Here is a 21,431-nt window from a genome sequence, read left to right on the forward strand (position 1 = left end):
GTTGGGGGGCACCAAGAGACCACGGCAACTGGATTTTCCAGTTTCCCCAGAGCAGTTCCCATGACCCTGGAGAGGGCCACTCACTGAATCCTGGGTAATTTGGAGGGTACCCTCCACCCCCTCTGGTTTGCTTCAGCCCTCCAGGAGAAGGTGCTTGAGAGAGAGTCAGGAACAAGGGGAGGAGGGGGACTCCTGCAGGTATCTGGGCCCCACCTAAGCCTGGGTCCTTCAGTGGTTCTTGAGGGGTTAATGATTAACTGTTCATTAGCTGTGAGCATTCCTGCCAGGGAAGGGCACTGGACTGTGGGCCCCAAGAGAGGGGTGGATGAGGCCCAGCTCCTTCTGCTGCCAAGGGATGACTTAACATCCCAGTCTCAGTGGCTTTCCAGGCAGTGATTGGAGCTTCCGTCTTTGAGATTTTATTTTTATTTTATGTGGGTGAGTGTTGTGCCTGTTTGTACGAATGAGAACCACATGGATGCAGTGCTCACAGAGGCCAGAAGAAAGCATCAGGTCCCCTGGAACGAGATTTACAGATGGTCATGAGCTACCATGCGGGTGCCGGGAATTGAACCTGCATCCTTTAGATCAATGAGAGCTCTTAACTGGGCCATCTCTCCAGCCCCAATGCCAGACGTTTTATATGAGTGTTTGAGATGAACATGGGCCCTCATGCTTTTATGGCAAACACTTTGAGCTCAATAATAATTCTTTTTGTTTTGTTTCAAGACAGGGTCTCTCTGTGTAGCCTTAGCTGTCCTGAAACTCACAGCCTGTAGACTAGGCTGGCCCAGAACTCACAGAAATCCTCCTGCCTCTGCCTCTGGAGTGCTGGGATTAAAGGGATGGGCCAGCACTATTCTTAAATGGTACCTATGTGTGGTAGGCACTGACCACCACTGCCATCTGGCACACTCTTCACAGAGGCAGCTGAGCCATGAGGAAATGGGAATGCTAGCCTCTACTTCATATGAGCTGCTGTGAAGCACATACATGCCAAGCACACACACGCCAAGCATACACATGCCAAGCACACACATGCCAAGCACACACATGCCAAGCACACACATGTCAAGCACACACATGCCAAGCAATACATGCCAAGCACATATTTGCCAAGCACATACATGCCAAGCACACACATGTCAAGCAATGCATGCCAAGCACATACACTTCAAGCACATACATGCCAAGCACATACATGTCAAGCACATACATGTCAAGACATGCATGCCAAGTGGATACATATCAAGCACACACATGTCAAGCAATACATGCCAAGCAATAAGTGCCAAGCACATGCATCCCAAACACATACATGTCAAGCACATACATGTCAAGCACATGCAACATGTGACATACTAATAGTGCTGAGCAAGCAGTCTGTTAATCCCTGCTACTCTTGCTTGGCTCTGAACTGTCATAGGAGGCGATACCTCACGGTGAGAGCCAAGAGCTCGGCAGCTGACCCCGGGCACCATGATCAGCCCATCCTATCCATTTTTTATCTCATAGACTTGCCAGTTCTGAGGGAGGTGAATTTGGGGCACAGCTCTAACCCCTTACTTACACTGCCACCATTAGACTGGCCAGCAGTGCTCATGAGGTGTGGGACCAAAATGGCTGAGAGCATCTTCCTCTTTGACTGTCCCTGAATGCCTCCTTCCCAGGCTCCCATGTCTCACTCACCCTCAGTGGGACCACTTTCAACAGATGGCTTCTTGGGATCGGAGGTTTTCGTGACCCACAGAATAGTGGGAAGTGAGCGGTCCATCACAGAGTGGGACTGACACTACCTCCAGTCGCATATGGCAGGAAGGGACCCAACGTCTCTTGAGCATCTTTTTCTCACACAGAAGGAAGGCTCAGGGCACACTCATGTCTAGTGCTACCAGAGCCCTTAAGAGGCTCTTGGGGAGGGGCTGGGGATTTAGCTCAGTGGTAGAGCGCTTACCTAGGAAGCGCAAGGCCCTGGGTTCAGTCCCCAGCTCCAAAAAAAAAGAAAGAAAAAAGAAAAAAAAGAAAAGAAAAGAAAAAAAAAAGAAAAGAAAAAAAAAGAGGCTCTTGCGACCCAGTTTGGCATAGGAATCCCAAAAGGGAAGGGAAAAACCACAAAAGCAGGGCTGTTTAAAGCTACGGGGAGTGAAGCTCACACAGGCACAGTCAGCTGTTGGCCTCGGGATCTCTGTCTTGTGGGGACAGTTCTCTTTATCTGTGCTCTAGACGGTCCTGGGTGGGCAAAGGAAGACTTGGAAAAAAAATCCCCACAACCCTTGAGAGTCAGCTCTCTTTCCTCTCTGCTGCAGCAGCAAAGGCACAAATGCAGTGTCAGTGGGTGCTGTGGTAGTAGCATTAGCCATGATGGTTGCTGTGGTAGCAGCAGCTGACACAGAGGTGATGGCTGTGCCAGTGGGGAGATACTGACTAAGCAGACATCTTTCTTCCTTCTTTCCTTTTTTTTCCTTCCTTTCTTTCTTTCTTTCTTTCTTTCTTTCTTTCTTTCTTTCTTTCTTCCCTTCTTCCCTCCTTCCTTCTTTCCTTCCTTCCTTCTTTCAAGGATTTATTTATTTATATGAGTACACTATCACCTTCTTCACACACCCCAGAAGAGGGCATCGGATCCCATTACAGATGGTTGTGAGCCACCATGTGGTTTTGGGGATTTGAACTCATGACCTCTGGAAGAGCAGTCAGTGCTCTTAACCGCTGAGCCATCTCTCCAGCCCCAGACATCTTCCAAGTTATCCCGGTAGCAGCTGCAGCCATGCCTGGCATCCTGGGTGACGGGTCCCATTTCAAAACTCCCTCGACCTGTATCTCTCACAGATCCGGTACCCAGGGTGGCAGTCGCTATGGTTGCCAACGAGAGAAAGGAACAGCGGTCATTCTTACCCGCCCAGCCAGCTCCAGCTAACTTCAGAAGACAAAACAGAACAGCATGAGACAGAAAAACAAAGAAAGAGGTTCTTTGCTTAACTGTAGGTGCGTTGCCTAACAAGCCCCGGGTTTGGTTCCCAACGTGAGGCAGTGGGACAATGGGGTGACGAGGAGACACGCAATCAGAAGATACGCTTTGGAGATGGCAGGACCATCTCCATTCTGTCATGGAGGGGTCCATTAGAACCAGCATCCTTCACCCTCAAATCCCTTCTTTCACAAGTGTCAGTCAAGCTCTTTAGCCTGTGATGCTTCCCTGCTGAAGGAACAACTTTTCCTTTGCTGGATGCTGACCACCAAGGATTGATTGCCCCTCTCCCCAACTTCCTCCCTTCATAGCAGGTGAGGGTGCCCCACCTGCTCTGTGATGCCCCTCCGGCCACTCCAGAAGGGTGACGGGAACCCAGGTATTGTAGGCTTCATGGCTAAGCAGACACTGAGCCAAGTGTGGTCTCCCTGGTGCCAGGCTCTCCTGCCCTCATCAAGAAAGAACAAGCTGGGATTGTGGACCTCATCTGTTCTCACAGGAGACATGTAATACACACATAGGTTCGGCCGCCAGGGGTCAGGTGGCTGGCAACCTCTGTCACCTCTGGCAACCACAGACAAAGCCACCTCTTGTGACTGTAAGACTTCATCTTGGGCCAGGCATGGTGGTACATGCTCATTACCCCAGCACACGGTAGCAGCACAAGGAAAGGCCATAGTTCAAGATCATCCTCAGCTACATAGCAAAATCAAGTTCAGTTTGGAGTACAGGACATCTTGTTTCAAAACAGAGAGAGACAGAGACACAGACGATGAAATTTAAACTTATTTTAAAAAATAAATTAAGGATAGACTGGAGAGGTTGAGAACGCTAGCTGCTCCCAAGAGGGTCAGGGTTAATTGCCAGCACCCACACGGTGACTCACAACTATCTGTAACTCCAGTTCCAGGGTTCAAACTGTATTCTGGCCTCTGCTGGAATTGCACAAAGGTGGTGCACAGACACACATGCAGGCAAAGAACCCATACGCATAAAAAACAAACAGAAACCTTAAAAGAATAATATCAAATTATTTTTAAAAATCGAGAGGCTATCAGCCTCCACCTGCCCCGGGTTCCTCTTCTCTAGACACTTGAGTCTTCTGTAAGTGTGCCGAAAAGCGGGAAGAGGGTGTTTGTTTACAAGTACTAGTAGAAGCTTATTCCAAGAAATCCTTAGCCTCCACACCACTGGCGTATCAGGCTGACAGTTCTTCCACTCCAAAGGTGTTCCAAGCTATACAGACAGACAGCGGTGTCTCCCGCCTCTTTCTGCAGCACACGTCGGCACTCTGGGGCAAGAATAGCTCCTGGAATTGCCACATCTCCCCCGAGGAGGCAAAATTGCCCCTCTCTTCAGAGAACCAGTGTCTTTGGGACTAGGGACCCTAGAAGAAAGGTGGTGTAGAAGACTAGTAGAAGAGAAGGTTGTTGGACTGGAGAGATGGCTCAGAGAGTGAGAGGACTTGCTCTCCCAGAGGTCCTGGGTTCAATTCCCAGCTGGCTCACAATCATCTGTAAAGGGATCATGGGTCTGTACTCATATACATAAAATAAATAAATCTTTTAAAAAAAAAGAGAAGGTTGTCAGTTACTCTCAAGCCCAGAAGGAGTCACAGGGGAAAGCCTGTCTCTCTCAGATTTCCCATCCTAAAGGCTGTCTGTTCTACAGGCCGCCAGTCCCGAGCCACCAGTCTTCTACCAACTATGGAGGCTCATTAATCTCCCATTAATTGAGCTAATGGGTGGTTGGTCTCCTCTCCCCTTCTTTTCTCATCCAGCCCTGCCCAAGGGTGTAGGCACTTGGGACAGACTGTGAGTCCTTGTGAGTCCCAGTTGCCATAGCTCCTGCATTCCCTGGGGATCTCCTCATCCTCTCTGCTATCTGTCACCTGTATGTTGGGCACCATTCCAGATACTGGGGCTATGGACGTGAGGGAGGGACAAAGATATTGCCTCAGAGTGTTTGCAGTGTAGGAGGCCTTCAGGTAAACCAGTTTTAGGGACAGGTGGGGCTCCCCTCTCCAAGGTCTCCAGTGGAGTGGTGCTTACTTGCCTGGCTTTAGGTGGGGAGTGGGTGAAATCTCAGGTGTGGGTTCAAAATGGATATGGAGGTAATTCCCCCTTGAGTCCCACATCTGAGGCCTTTCAATGAAAATGAGAGGCAGAGCTTCTAGAGATAGGAGCTCCACATCCTATAGGAGATCCACATTCTATAAGAGCTCCACATCCTGTAAGAGCTCCATATTCTATAGGAGGTCCACATTCTATAGGAGGTCCACATCCTATAAGAGCTCCACATCCTATAGGAGCTCTACATTCTGTAGGAACTCCACATCCTATAGGAGGTCCGCATCCTATAGGGATCCACATTCTATAAGAGCTCCATATTCTATAGGAGGCCCACATTCTACAGGAGTCCATATTCTCTAAGAGCTCCACATGCTACAGGAGTCCACATTCTATAGGGGTCCATATTCTATGAGAGCTCTCTATATTCTACAGGGGTCCACAATCTATAGGAGTTCATATCCTATAGAAGGTCCATATTCTATAGGGTTAGGGATCCACATTCTATAGGAATCCACATTCTGTAAGAGTCCGCATTCTGAGCAGGGGTAGATGCAGCTTTGAGACTGAGGAAGATGCTGGGCTGGGATGGTAAGGGAGGGAGAGAAAGGACAAATGTCCAATAGGCTGGACATGTGTTGTCAGTCCCAGGGTCCCCTGCCTGTTTTGTCCCTGTCACTGCCTCAGCTACCCCCACAGCCTGCACTTTCATCCTGTACATCTGAAAGCACCTGTCTGTGTGTGGCGGGCCACGTGAGGGCTGCCTCCTCCATCCCTGCCCTTTCACCTGGTCCTGGGGACAGCTCCGCCCAGGGCAGAAAGTGTGACCATGTGTGAGTAAGGGGCGTGGAGCTGGCTGACGAGACACAGGAGGGTGAGTGTGCACCTCCTCCCAGAGCCCAGACCCGTCTAGCACCCTGTCCGATCCTTCTAGAACATGGACATTGGCTCAGAGCCTGCAGGTCGCCCAGTACTAGCCCTTTCTTCTACAGGTGCTGGATCAGGAGGCTGGTTGGGTACCCCACCCAGATCTTTTTCCGTGTCCCCAGATCCCACCCCTTTGGTGGAACCCAGGTACCTAGCTCTATGACATAACTGCGGTCTCCCATTATCAGGGTGCCCCTAGTGGGTGGGGCAGCTCCATTTGCTTAAGGCTTAGTCCAGAGTAACCCCAGCCCCCGTGACGTCAAATCTGACCCCTTATAAGATGAAGGGTCCCTGGCCCATGGTCCCTGAGCAGCCTACCAGCTCTGACATGGCTCAGATGACCAGTGGCCTCTATCCTATGTTTGGCTTCTTCATCTGCCTCCTCTTCCTTCCGGCTTCTTGGGAGGCAGGTAGGTAAAGGGGTCACCGTTATATGGGGAGGGGTGGTGGTGGTGGTGGTTACAAATCACAAAGGGCTTGTTTCTGTGAGTGGTCTCGATGAATGAACGAAGCAAGAGGCACAGGTGGCCATGAAGGGTCGCCCTGTGAATTCATGGCATACAGGAGAAGAGTTTCCATCCTGCTGTTTCTCTGGAGACATGGTCTGAGGGGCTATCCCTGCCCAGAACTTCCAGCTTGCATAAAGACACCATGTGGGCAGTTTGTTCTAGGGAACAGGAGAAGGATCTGGCATACACCGGCACTTCCGAAGTGTTAGGAGCTCACCGATACTTGTGGTACCACATCTCCCACCATCTCCTTAATATCCTGCAGAGGGTCAAGAAGTAAAGAGAGCATGCCCAACGTCACACAGCTGAGAGGGGCAAGCTCCTTGGGATGGGGTATGGGTGGGCTTCAGAAGGCTCTTTGCTGACCCCGTCTCCCCCCCCATCTGACTCGGCCAATTCGCCAACGGTAAGATGGGAAGGATGCTGCCAGCCAGTTCCAGCAACTCAGTGCAACCTGCCAGGTACCAGTCACGGTTCTGGGGGCTTTGCCCACACAGCTCCACCAAGGTGCTGTCCCCATCTGATAGTAAGTTAGATAAGAAAAGTGTACCATAACAGATGGCAGGGAAAGAGGTGGGCATCGCTAAGTCCGTTCACTTAGTTTAACACACGTTGCTAAGATAGCACCAGGGAGCAGAGATGCCAAACGCAGGGGCACTGTGAGGGGACCAAGGCATCTACAGGAGGGTCTCCATAGGGTAAACAGAGAAGCAGAGTTCCCACATCACGAACAGATGTGAAACCCCAAACCAGAGATGTGGTGGGGGGTAATTCTGGAAGCTTTTGAGTGCATAGCAAGTGGCATATTTTTCCAATAAGGTCCAGATAGAGGTGAAAGTAGGTGGAAGCTCTTACCCTGAGCTCAGGGTCTCCTCCCGGGGTCCCATGGAATGGTAAGGGTAGGAGCCGAGACTCAGTGCCTCTGACAGCCCTCTGCAGGGAACTCTGTTAGCATCCCGACCTAACTCTGTTAGCATCCCGACCTAATGTCCTTGCTCCTCCCCAGGGAGCTGAATCCAGTCTCAGCTCCCCTGTCTCTGAGCTTACCTGCTCCTCTATCCCTGTGTCAGCGGAGGTCGGCCAGCTGCACAAGGTCAGGCTACTGCACAAGCAGAACGGATCTATCTGCAGGGGAGAAAGCTCACCATAGTCACCTGGAGGTTCGCCTCAGGACAGAAGGCAGGGACGCAGCAGTAGTAAGGGGTGTGGTCAGGGAGGGCTCCTGGAGCATGGTGGGGGCAGCAGCGGGACACGGGGAGAAGATACAGGGCACACAGGCCCATCTGAGTGAGATGGTAACGTGAGTAGGACAGAGTATGGGGTGTGGGCCAGGGCTGGGCATGTATCTGTGTAGAGCAGGGAGAGAGAGAAAGAGATCAAGGGAGGGAGAGAAGAGGTCACCCAGGGTGGGCGAAGCCCCTGGAGCACTGTTCTGGTGTAGCTCAGCATCTGTCCACCATACCCGTTCATCTCCACATGCAGGTAGGTGCAGTGCTCTAGAGCCTGAGCAAAGCACTAAGTCACACACACAGATTAAAACGTGGCAGGGAGGGGCTGGAGAGATGGCTCAGGGGTTAAGAGCACTGACTGTTCTTCCAGAGGTCCTGAGTTCAATTCCCAGCAACCACATGGTGGCTCACAACCATCTGTAATGGGATCCAATGCTTTCTTCTCTGTGTCTGAAGGCAGCTACAGTGTACTTATACATGATAAATAAATAAATCTTTAAAAAAAAAAAAACGTGGCAGGGAACCTCAGGCAGGGAATGTGGGAACAGCAGCCAGGGTATAGCTACAGGAGAACAGTTCTTGCCACGTGTGCTCAAAGCTCCAGCACCACGGTGGTGCACACCTGTGGTCCTAACACCAGGGAAGTAGTTGCAGGAGGATCAAAAGTTCAAGGCCACCTTGGTTTACATAGCAACTTCAGGTCTATCCTGGGCTCTGTGAGAACCAATAAATCAATTCAATAATAGTAATAATAATAATAATAGTAATAATAATAATAATAGTAATAGTAATATAGTAATAATAAAAGGCAATTGACATCTATCCCAGACTTGGTGGCCAGCCATCTTCCTTCTGCTTGTTCTTCTTGGGACATCCCTTAGTTAACACAGGAGACGTTGCTTGTGGGTCTTCCAGCCTTTGGGAGCCACAGATATATTTTTTAAAATTTTTTTATTAATTTTTATTTATATGAGTACAGTGTAGCTGTTTTGAGATGCACCAGAAGAGGGCATCAGATCCCATGGTTGTGAGCCACCATGTGGTTGCTGGGATTTGAACTCAGGACCTCTGGAAGAGCAGTCAGTGCTCTTAACCGCTGAACCACCTCTCCAGCCCCACAGATACATTTGTTGTTTGTTTTTTTTTTTTTTCTTTTCCTTTTTTCCCCCCTCTTAATGCATGCAGTAGAAGGCAGTGGGCATTCTAAAGTCTTTTTCAACCATCTCAAATTACTGTTTCTTCTGACGATTCGGTGCTTATGAAGCTGTTCTGAGGAAGCTGCTGTTTGTTCTGAGCTTCCAAGCACTGAGGTGGTTTGATTGGGTTAAAGCTTGGACCCCTCGGGTTGGGGATTTAGCTCAGTGGTAGAGCGCTTGCCTAGGAAGCGCAAGGCCCTGGGTTCGGCCCCCAGCTCCGAAAAAAAACGAACCAAAAAAAAAAAAAAAAAAAAAAAAAGGACCCCTCGATTCTGCGAGGCCAGTGGAATTCACCACGCTCCACCATGGGCCGCTTGCGGTCTCTGTGGAGCTCTATCATATGGGAAGCATGGTGTGTAAGGGAAACCTGGCTGTGGCAGTTAGCTAGACTCTCAATTTTCTCCTCACCTATAAAAATGTAAGGTTCTGGGGTTGGGGATTTAGCTCAGTGGTAGAACGCTTGCCTAGGAAGCGCAAGGCCCTGGGTTCGGTCCCCAGCTCCAAAAAAAAGAACCAAAAAAAAAAAAAAAAAAAAAAAGTAAGGTTCTAACCCCCACATCATGGGCTTGCGAGAAAGATTAAATGGACAAATACATAAACAACATACTTGAGACGCCGCAGCAGTGCCCTTCCCTCCCCAAGAGACCAGGCTAGCCCATATGCTCTGACTCCTGCTCTGACTCCACCTCTCAGTTGCTGGGTGTCCCTGAGATTCCCTAACCACTCTGAACCTTGTGTCCTTGAGTATAAAGCTGGGAGAACAGCAGTCTTCAACCTCAAGAGGTTCTTGCCCCGAATACATGAGGCTTGCGGGAAGTGCTCAACGAAAGTTAGCATCGCTTTTGCTGAGGGCTGGTCCCTTTCTCTGGAAGATTCTAGTTTCATTTTTTTTTTAAATTTATTTTATGTATATAAATACACCGGAGCTGTACTCAGACTCACCAGAAGAGGGCACCAGATCCCCACTACGGATGGTTGTGAGCCACCACGTGGTTTCTGGAATTGAACTCAGGACCTCTGGAAGAGCAGTCGGTGCTCTTAACCACTGAGCCACCTCTCCAGCCCAGGATTCTAGTTTCAGAGATGGAAAAATGCAAGAGACTCACAGCTTCTAAGAGCCTGGTGAGGTCCGGAAGCCCAATCATGAAAGAATGTTTTTCTGGGGGCTGGAGAAATGGCTTGGGAGTTAAAAGCAGTTAAAAGACTGCCCTTCCGGGGTTGGGGATTTAGCTCAGTGGTAGAGCGCTTGCCTAGGAAGCGCAAGGCCCTGGGTTCGATCCCCAGCTCCGAAAAAAAAAAAAAGACTGCTCTTCCAGAGGTCCTGAGTTCAATTCCCAGCAACCACATGGTGGCTCACAACCATCTGTAATGGGATTTGATGCCCTCTTCTGGTGGGTCTGAAGGGAGCAACAGTGTACTAAAAAGAAAGAAAGTGGGGTTGAGGATTTAGCTCAGCGGTAGAGCGCTTGCAAGCGCAAGGCCCTGGATTCGGTCCCCAGCTCTGAAAAAAAAGAAAAAAGAAAGAAAGAAAGGGGAAAGGGGGTTGTGTTAGAGCGCTTGCCTAGCAAATGCAAGGAAAAAAGGAAGAAAGAAAGAAAAAGAAAGAAAATGTCTCTATGAAGAAATCAAATGCCTGGCTTACTGTGTTAGCTTTCTGGAGCTATAACAAAATACCAGAGATGATTTAACTCTGAAGATGAAAGTTTTGTTTGAGGTCATAGTTTTTTATGATTGTACCCAGGACAATTGGCCCTGGTACAGCCCATCTAGATAGGAATGTAGGGACGGGCAAAGCCATTCACTGATTGATCAAGTATAGAGCAGAGAAAGGAGCTGGCATCCTAACGGTCCTTTCAAGGGTATGCCCCAGTAATCCAACTTCCACCCACTAAAGGTTCCATCACCTCCCGGCAGTGCCAAGTTGGGGACTGAGCATTTAACTCCTTTGGGGGCAGTCTAGAGCTGCACTCCGGCACCCTGACAATGGTGCTCTTAACCACTGAGAGGAAACGGCTGTCAAGTGAAGAGCAGAATGGAGCGACAAAGAGCTTCCCCCTGGCCCCTGTAAACTCAGTTCCCTCTAGTCTCAAGCTCTTGTCTGCTCTTCCATTGGTTCACTCTAGGACTGATTTCCCAGCCCCGTTCTCATCAATGGAAAGTTGGGTGGGTCTCAGTGTCCCATGGCTGGGAATGGGTCCAGATTCTGGGTGCCACCTTGAGCAGACCAGTGCTGACGGTCTTAGGTACAGTCTTCTGTGGGTATTGCTTAGACTCCTGCAGTCCTCCCATTGGTTGATGCACTGTCAATCAAAACCATCTTTACTCTCACCTTCCAATCACCTTTCACCTGCTTGTGTGCCTGTCAACAATGACTTCCCTCTACACCTATCCAACTAGAAATTTTTCAGAGCCTGGCTCGACTGGTATTCTGTTGTTGAGCGTTCCTTTAGGGTTTATAAACTCACAGACTAGAACTCCCTTTACTGGGAAGAACTGAGAGGGATTGACTCCATATCAGAACCGTTTGTCTTTCTGTAACATCCCAGGTCTGACCCAAAAGTAACACGATGTGAGAAACCGAGACAAATCCTGGCGGAACTTCTCAAACAGAGAGGTTGTAAGAAGATAAGAAGGAAGAGGGTTGGGGGGAAAAATGGGAAATCTCTATCCTGGTGATTGAGTTTGGTCTAAGTGGAGGAAAGTGGATACAATAGTTCAGCCTGTGACATCTACCCCACTGCATACCCTTCTTGGTAGACATGTCTGGGAAGAGATGAGGGTGATTTCTTTTGATGGAAAAGGGTCTCTCCTTGCAGGTCCTGACAGCGGTGAGCTGGATTGTGGGAGGGGTTCTGTTTAGGGACAGGGTGTGAAGGAAAACGCCCTTATCAGTCGATAGATATGGAACTTAATTCAACAAAAGAAAAAAAAAACCTGGATAGGGACAGAGGATGTGTTTCTGAATCTGGTCTGAAGAATGAGAGCCGAGAGATTTCTGGGGAATAAAGACTTGTCTTCTGTGGAAGTTCTGTGGTTCTAGATGACTCTAGACCTTAACTTCTTAGAAGCAGGAAAGATGCCAGAAGGCTGAGAGGAAATTTGGGGAATGGACGTGGGGAGGAGGAGAGAGGCTACACTTTTTGCTGAAGATGCAGTTTAAGTAGACGTCCAGCAGCTGGAGGGGAGAATGCGGTTGAGCAGGGTGATATTTTAAGGAGCCTTCCTGAGGAGACAGCTGTGCATCCAGGAATGCCTAGTCCAGAGGCAGGCAAGAGGTTAGGGAAGTTTCTTATCTCTCTCTCTCTCTCCCCCCACAGGTGCTAACACATTTCAAGAACTTCAAAAGACTGGCGAACCTTCAATATTCGATCATTTACTCCCTCTTACTCCAGGTCTTACTCGCAGAGCTCTTTCTGACCACAAAAACTCAGGGCAGCATCCTCCAGATCTCCCCAAGTCTACAGCAACCCAGAAGCCTAAAAGACAGTGCAATACGGTCCGCCTTGTCAAACCAGTGCACAAACCTATAGACGACGCCAAAGCCGCAGACTACGGAAACACCACTGTTGGTCATGAACCATTTCCCGCTTCAGAGAAGAACCTCAGCAGCCAAGGAAAACATCCGATGGCCCGGAACGAACGCTCAGCTGATGACCATGGATCCACTAACTCAGAGAAGAGATCAGATGGAGGACATTCGACCTCAGCACCCATGAGAAAAATATCCTGTAAGCCTGTAACGAGGACATCAGGTACACCAGTGAGTTCCACGGAGACCAGCACCAAATTAAGGACAACCTCACAGAAGCCCGAAACTTCTTCCCATGACTCAGATCTCATTAGAAAAAGCACTTCTTTGCCAGTGAAGTCCACGGAAGTCTCAAGGACCTCATACAGGACTCCAAGATCACTAGGAGCTGAACGCCACACAATTCCATTTACCTCAGACAAGTCTATCCAGTTGACTATAGAACACACCAAAGAGGCCACAAGATCCCAGTCAACGCCCACTAAATATGAAAGAGAGACCAGGTCAGCTAGTGAGCGTATCTCGAGAGCCCACGTGCCTCCTGTAGAAAACCATACCCCATCAGCTGGTGAAACTACGACACAGGTCTCAGCAAAGTCCACAAAACACACAGAAGAGGCCACCACATCAACCACCGAGAAAGCCACAAAAGCCCCAGAGAGACCCACAGTAAACTTGAACACCACAGGATTGGTCAAGGCCATGGAAAACACGTCTACTGCTCCCTCTCCTCACCTCCATAAAACCGAGACCGCACACCAAGGGATCACTGGCTCTTTGACATCCAGAATGGACCTGAGACCCATCACGTCAGAAGCTCACCACCTCCAGCAGAACACCCACAGCTTACCTGGAGGCCTCCACTCTGTTCAAGAGAGGGAGGGAAGTAATTCTTTCCCTGCGTGGGCTATAGTTGTTGTGATCCTCATGGCTGTGATTATTCTGCTGATTTTCCTTGGTCTGATCTTTTTGGTAAGGGCAGTGGGGATTTGGGGGACGAGGGGCAGGAAGGGCCAGGGAGACACAAGAGATGAGGTTCGAAGAGTGATTAAGAGACAGAAAATGAGGGCTGGAGAGATGGCTCAGTGGTTAAGAGCACTGACTGCTCTTCCAGAGGTCCTGAGTTCAAATCCCAGCAACCACATGGTGGTTCACAACCATCTGTAATGAGATCTGGTGCCCTCTTCTGGTGTGTCTGCAGACAGCTACAGTGTACTTACATATAGTAAATAAATAAATCTTTAAAAAAAGAGAGAGAGAGAGAGAGAGAAAATGAGCTGGGGTGGAATGTGGGTCTGAGAGAGAAATTTTGGGAGTTGGTAATAGTTTTGGGCATAAAGGTAGGAATATAAGGACAAAGTGACCAGGGCAGAAGTAGGCTGTAGATGGAATCTGGGACTCTGTATTTGACCCAGGTTTGGAACATGGACCAAAGCTTGGATAGAATCTTCAAAAAGAAGACGAACAAAGGCGCAGGATTAGGGAGAAAAGCCCTGAGGGTGGTTGAGGAAATTGAACCAGGGGCAGTGGTCTTACTCCTCTGTCTGTCCCCTCAGGTCTCCTGTGCATCACGAGCACGACACCAACTGACGCAGAACTCAGAGGATGCAGAGCCCGAGGACAAAGGGGGCCGCAATTCCTACCCAGTCTACCTGATGGAGCAACAGAATTTGAATCTAAACCAGATCTCTTCCCCACCATGACCGCAAGACCAGCATCCCTAGATCTTCCAGGCTTTGCCCCTTTCCTGGAAGATGAACTCCAAGTTCCTGGACTTAGAAAAGGCAGCAAAAAATGACAGACAAAAGCTGTACCTCCCCCATCGGCCATGTTCTCAACTGACTAGCTGAAGAAGAAGGCTTGTAAGGGCGATAGACGAACATTCGGAGAAGAGAGAAAGAAGAATAACGCAAGTGCTCTCTGTAGAAAAGTGGTGGAAGAATAGCATTGACGGACAGCAGGGGCGGGGCCAGTACAGGAGAGGGCGTGGCTTAGTGAAGTAATCAGCACCTCAACATTCCAAGAGAGACAGGAGTGAAGGCAGGTGCCCAAGTTTTTTTTTTTTTTGGTTCTTTTTTTTTTTTTTTTTTTTTTTTTTGGTGCCCAAGTTTAAAAACCGATTTATAGCCATTCTAACCACCCGCACCTAAGATGCACACACTTCTGTTTGTTTTTTTTCTTTTTTTTTTCTTTTTTTTTGGAGCTGGGGACCGAACCCAGGGCCTTGTGCTTGCTAGGCAAGTGCTCTACCACTGAGCTAAATTCCCAACCCCCAAATTATATCCCTACGTGCTTTAATGCTTTTTTTTTTTTTTTTTGGTTCTTTTTTTTTCCAGAGCTGGGGACCGAACCCAGGGCCTTGCGCTTCCTAGGCAAGCGCTCTACCACTGAGCTAAATCCCCAGCCCCGCACACACTTCTGAATTCCTGAGATACTAGATATGTTTAAAATGTTTTTAGTTTTTAAAAAGGACCCCCAAATAAAGGAATATGGAAGTAGTTTCTTCTCTACTCTCTCCACTGCCTAGAGAGAGAGAGAGAGAGAGAGAGAGAGAGAGAGAGAGAGAGAGGTATCGAACCCCTACCCTGCAAAAGATTACAAACTCTTCCACACATACCCCACCCCCACCCCCTTCCCTCTTCATCATTGAGTCCCTTGGATTTTCTGGATGTTTATGGTGGCTTTTCTGTTTGTGGGTGGCCACACACAGGAGTTTATGTTTGCCTGTCGTTTCATCCACTAAACCTTATCTCCAGCCTTCCCTGATGGTGAGTCTATTAAACACTTAGCACTTTTGCTGGGTGCTGGCTTCACCTTGCAGGAGTCACCGTCATCACCCATTCCGTCCCCTCTCCTCACTCTCCACCACGCTCTGATTTCCCTTCTCTCGGGCACTTCATCTCGGTGTGCTTGGAAGATTTTCTTTCCAATTTATCCCTGTTCCTTTTATGGGGTACTGAAGGCAGGGAGCGGGGAAGGAAGTGGGAAGAGGACGGGCGCCCTCTGCTGGGCTTCAGTAATAAAGCATGATGCATTTCTAAAGTGTGGACCATGTGAACTCTCAGGGAATTGACTCTGTGTCCCTGGCTCTGTGGTCTTATGGGTGACCCTGGACAGAAGAGGCTAAAGGGCAGGACTGGAGTTCTTTGAAGGGCCATAGAAGGGGGCTGGAGAGGTGGCTCAGCGATTAAGAGACCCGACTGCTCTTCCAGAGGTCCTGAGTTCAATTCCCAGCAACCACATGGTGGCTCACAACCATCTGTAAGGGGATCTGATGCCCTCTTCTGGTGTGTCTGAAGACAGCTACAGTGATATAATATATAATAAATGAATAAAAAAGGGGGGCATAGAAAGCAGAGGCAGAAATAGTATTGTTTCTGAAATGTCCATTTCTGGGTTTAGGCAAGAGCTCACTTCAGTTCATTTGTGCATGGGGCCAAAATGAGGAGGGTGGGGAACTCGGGATTGATAAGAAAAGTGTGTGTGTGTGTGTGTGTGTGTGTGTGTGTGTGTGTGTGTGTGTGTATTCGCGCACGCTGCTCGGGTCTGTTTGCACACATGCAGTTGCCCACAGAGGCCAGTAGAGGGCGACAGATCCTTCCAATGCGGGAGTTACAGGTGGTCCTGAGCTACTCAGTACGGGTGTTGGAACCCAAACTCAGGTCTCTAAAGAGCAGTGCATGCAGTGCATGCTCTTAACGGGTGAGCCATCTCTCCAGCTCCACATGCTGCATTGTTAAACATCCGTTCCACACACACACACACACACACACACACACACACACACACACACACGGGACACCATTCCCACCTGAGACACACAAATGCAGGAATGCTAGAAGACTTCCATAAGAGTCACCACAGGTAGTGCTGTGCACTGTGAATAACCTGGATAATTAAATCAGTATTTATAAGCAGCCGTGTCTCTCTGTTAAGATACCAAAACTGTGAGTCCCACAGAACCTCACCTATCACCCAAAGAGACTTGATGTCCACTGACCCTGGAGAAAGGTGCCTGAGAAGGCATTCCAGTGTACCACAGGCCTTCCGGCCAGACTCCGACCTTAACCAGGCGGCAGAGTCACGGGTCATTATTTGCTGCTTTTTCTCTCCCCGTTCCAAGATATTAGGGAGCCCCTCAAGGTCAGTAATCCCTGCCCTGACATAGATGATCATGAATTATCTGGGTTGCTTTGGGCCAGAAGGTCTCTCTGGGTCACCCATCAGGGGGATAGGCTGTACTGAGGGTGGGATAGAAGCTGGGCTTCAGAAAAGAGGTATCTCAGAGGCCAGAGTTAGGTCCCTGGTGACGTCCATGCCAGTTAGGGACTTCTGGGAGAAAAGGAGAAGGGTGTGTGCTTTTCGGTTGTCTGGGCCTGTGTGACTCAGCATAGCTGTATACATTGAGTACCTGGGAAGGATGGATGCTGAAGGCCTTACCCCACCCCACCCTGAATTCCTCCAACTAGGCAACAACAACAAAAGAGTAATAATAACAACAATAACCTTTCCTCTAGAGTCTAGCCATTCGTCTGAGTGCAGCTCCCCTGTGAACCCCTGTCTCTCTTCACTAATTATTACCCTGAAACCCACAGGGAAGTCCTCTAATGAGCTCAGGGCTGGGGCCACTTGAAGCGCAGGTACTTGAGAAGCAGGTCTGGAGGGCATGTACTGCCTTTCTGCATGCCTGTGTCCTTGTGCCTCCTGGAGGAGGTCACTGCGGGAACTTGGATTGCTCAAGACCCAGAGCGCAGGTCCTGGAGCCTAGGCTGGTCATTAAACGGCAGCTCTTCCTTCTCCTGAGGCTCTACCTGGTGGGTAGATCTTGGATTTCTTTTTGGAGCAGAGCTGGGTCTGGACTCCCTTCTCCCTGCTTGAGATCTGCTAGGTCGGTTTCTGCCTGATCACAGATGGGACAGCCTGGCTTTCTCTCCCACAACCAGCCAAAGGCGGAAAACCACCCATTCTCAGGGCTGCGCTCCCATGGATACTGGTCAACCACACTAGGGATTCCTCCTTCCCTAAACCTCTGAACCTCTGAGTTTCTATCTACAGGGCCTTCGTAAATGCACCCGTGGTCACCTTGTTCGCTGCCATGGTGTCCTTGCCTTCCGCATCCTCCGGGATAATGTCAGCACATGCCCGCCGGCTATGCTTCCACTACACTCTGTGAGACCACAAAAACTTCCCTTTCAACCGCATCCTCCACCAGAATGTCTGTGCCAATGAGGGTCTCAGTGCACTTCTTGGAGCCACCAAAGTCTCCAAAAGAGCCACGGGGTCCCCAGCACTCCAGATGTTGCCAATTTCTCTCTGCAGCATCTCCATCCACTCTGCCTTCCAGTTCAGGCTCCGAGGCCACTTAGAGACCCTGGACAATGGTGATGACCTCCGCAGAAACTAGAGCACATGATAGGGCCACCAGTGCTTCTGTTACCGCGACTCCCGGAAGAGACTCCACGCATGATTTCAACAGCTCCTAAAATACCCTTGGCGTGGGTGTAGCCCTGTGGCAGCATCACCAACCTCATCCTCAGATCAGAAGGTGCAGACAGTCCTTCCTGTTGGGGTTTAAATCTCGGCCCGCATCCAGGCAGAACACACCAAGCCAATATGGTTCCACATGGAGAGGTTTAATGAGAGAAGAAGAGTAGAGGAGGGGAGGAACAAAGACTGGTCACAGGCATGTGGGGGGTGGGGAGGAGTGGATGGGGAGAGAAGGGACAGGGACAAAGAGGGCAGAGAGCAGAGAAGAATAAAAGCAAGAGAGAGAGGAGGGGCCAAGCAGCTGTCAGGTACAGCTGGCTGTTGCCAGGCAACTGTGGGGCGGAGCTTACCTGGCTATTGCCAGGTACCCATGGGGGTGGAGCTTAGACAGAATACCAACACTTCCACTAACTGAATACCTTTCCCAAAGACAGCAATGGTTCCCCGTATAATAGGGCCAGGCAGTATCAATAAGCACACTGTATGTAGTCAGGGCTCTCTAGAGTCACAGAAGACATGGGATATCTCTCTATATGTTAAGGGAATCTCTTGGAATGGCTTACAGTTTGCAGTCCAACTAACCCAACAATGAGAAGCTGGGAATGGGAAGACCTAGAATCTAGTCGTTGCTCAGTCCCACGAGGCTGGGTGTTTCAGCTGGTCTTCTGGAGAAGTAGGTTCCAACAGACGTGCTGGCAAGTAAGTGCAAGCAGGTTAAGAACAAATCCTTCCTTTTTCCATTGTCCTGCTGAAGACTCCAGCAGAAGGTGTAGCCCAGATTGAAAGTGTGTACCACCAGGCCAGGACCTAAGCTGTTCTTTACTTAGAATTTGCTCTGTCCATGTTGGCTTTGAACTCAGAGATCTGCTTCCCTCTGTCTCCTGAGATTAAAGGGATTTTGTCTCTGGATCAAAGGCCTGTGTCTTGGGGTTGGGGATTTAGCTCAGTGGCCTAGCAAGCACAAGGCCCTGGGTTTGGTCCCCAGCTCCGAAAAAGAAAAAAAAAAAAAAAAAAAAAAGGCCTGTGTCTTGCAGCCTCAAGATCTGGGTCACAAGTGTGCCCTCCACTTGTGGATTGTAGTTCCTTCCAGATGTAGACAACTGGGAATAGCCATCGCGCCTACACCCGACAAACTCGGTCAGACCAGGTGGATGTTTCACCCCTGTCCCATAGTTGCTATGCGTGGGGTAGGGCTGAGTTTCTATACACAAAGAATGAGCATGTGTGGGAAAAGGGAGAAAAAGCATCATTTTGATATCCAGATAGATTTTTTTGGTGACATTTATAAATTCATTTATAAAATTCATTTTTTAAACAAGTTTTCATTACACACATTTACTGACCACAGGAGGTGGAATGCATGTATGTCACAGCTGGCATACAGAGGTCAGAGGAAAACATGGAGAGATACATTCTTTCCTTTTACCATGTGAGTCCTGGGGGATTAAACTCAGGTCCTCAGGCTCGGCAGCTGGCACCTTAGCCCTCTGAGCTGTCTTGCATACTCTAGAGTGAACAGGACCGGTGCTTCAGACCTAGCTCTAGATTGTGACATAGACTTTGGGTACCTTCACACAATCTCAGGTAGAAAACTACTTTCCAGTTCCTGCCTCAATTTCCCTCTATGATTGGCTGTAACCTAGAGTTATAAACCAAATAAACACTTTCCTCCCCTAAGTTGCTTTTGGCCAGATTGTTTCATTGTAGCAACAGAACGAGACAATAGGACTTAATGGGGCAGGTGTCCTCTCCAAAAATAGCCTGAAGGAAAAGGGATGGCTGATAAATCTCCAAGGGAATGTGGAATTGGCAGGAGAGCAAACAGTGCTCAAGGTAAAAGGGAAACTGAGTCAGCCACTGTGACACACACCTATAAAGCTAGCACTCACAGGGCTACAGCTGGAGGGACAAGAGTTTGAGGGCAGTCTGGGCTACATGGGGTGACCTTAGGTAAACAAACAAGCCCACGTTGACATAAAAGATTAAAGAAGAACAAGGAAGCAGAAAGAAACCCATGGAATTTGAGCTCAAGTTATTTCACCTTTCAAGTGATCCTGTCCAGGAGTGGATCTGGCTTAAATCTAGAACCCTCCCTGCAGATATAAACTAAAATGAAATTCATCCTACCTAAAAGAAAATAGAGGTAAAATTGCCAGTCTCTTGATGTGGTACGGGGAAGGGTAAGAAACGTATGCCCCGAGAAACAACAGTAAGTTTAAGTATTTAACATAACTTTCGGCTAGAGTCACACACTGAAGGTCACTCAAAAGATGGCAGACCCGGGGCTGGAGAGATGGCTCAGTGGTTAAGAGCACTGACTGCTCTTCCAAAGGTCCTGAGTTCAAATCCCAGTAACCACATGGTGGCTCACAACCATCTGCAATGAGGTTGGATGCCCTCTTCTGGTGTGTCTGAAGACAGCTACAGTATACATGTATATATATAATAAATAAATAAATCTTAAAAAAAAAAAAAAAAAGATGGCAGACCCATGGTCCTGGAGGCTTAGCCTCCTAGAGTCAAGAGATCTTATTTAATAAGACTTGGAATTTGTTTATTTATTGCTATTTATTTCTTTGAAAAAGGGTCTCACTGTGTAGCACTGGCTGGCCTGGAACTCACTACATAGACAAGGCTGACCTTAAGCTCACAAAGATCTGCCTGTGTCTGCCTCCTAAGAGCCATGCCTGGTTCTTAGGTGACTTGGGTCAGGACCAAAGCCTTTTACACACACCCCACCCCACAGCATGCTCTCAATATTCTGGTAGCGCTAGGAATGTTCCCCTTTCCACGCATGTCCACTTCCCGTGCAGAAACTCAGTATTTATTTTTGCCTTGTGTGTGTGTGTGTGTGTGTGTGTGTGTGTGTGTGTGTGTGTGTGTGTTGCCTGCAAATGCACCACCTGAGTGAAGTACCCCAGGATCCAGACTAGGATCCTGGATCCCCTGGAACCGGAGTCATAATTGTCTGTGAGCCATCTTGTGGGTGTTAGGATCCTGAGTCCTTTGGAAGAACAGTGTTCTTAATTTCTAAGTTCTCTCTCTAGCTCCATATAAAGAATTTTAAAATAAATAAATAAACAAGTAAATAAAATAAATAAATAAATAAATAAATAAATAATAAAAACAACAGATTCATCTTGGTTTAACACATTGCTGGTCTTCCAGAGACACAAGTTCAGTATCTAGTACCCACAGATGTGTGACTCAGCCCCAGAGATCCAATACCCTTTTTTGTACCACCCCCACACCAATAAACGTTGCCCTTTTATATAGGGTCTCTCTTTGTAGTCCTGGCTGTCCTGGAACTTGATTTGTAGAGGAGGTTGGCTTTGAATTCACTGATATCCTCCTGCCTCTGCTTCCTGAGGGCTAGGATTAAAGAGGTATACTATCATGCCTGACATAAAATTTTGTTTGTTTGTTCGTTTTTTAAAAAAGGAAAAAAAAAAATGGAATCAGGTGTGGTGGTTCATGCCTTCACTCCCAGTGCTCAGAAAGCAGAGGCAGGGGGATCTCT

The 21,431-nt window shown here is 48.7% G+C and overlaps 1 protein-coding gene across 1 annotated transcript; it reads left to right on the top strand.

The window, feature by feature from the left end:
* The first annotated feature begins 6,262 nt into the window (after positions 1-6,262).
* Positions 6,263-14,181, top strand: Mucl3 (mucin like 3). Its single transcript, NM_001003965.1, has 3 exons — positions 6,263-6,371; positions 12,213-13,396; positions 13,981-14,181. The coding sequence occupies exons 1-3, from the start codon at positions 6,290-6,292 to the stop codon at positions 14,125-14,127; spliced, it is 1,413 nt and encodes a 470-aa protein (NP_001003965.1). The 5' UTR covers positions 6,263-6,289; the 3' UTR covers positions 14,128-14,181.
* The last annotated feature ends 7,250 nt before the right edge of the window (positions 14,182-21,431 follow it).

Source organism: Rattus norvegicus, chromosome 20, assembly GCF_036323735.1.
Source record: "Rattus norvegicus strain BN/NHsdMcwi chromosome 20, GRCr8, whole genome shotgun sequence".
NCBI lineage: Eukaryota > Metazoa > Chordata > Mammalia > Rodentia > Muridae > Rattus > Rattus norvegicus.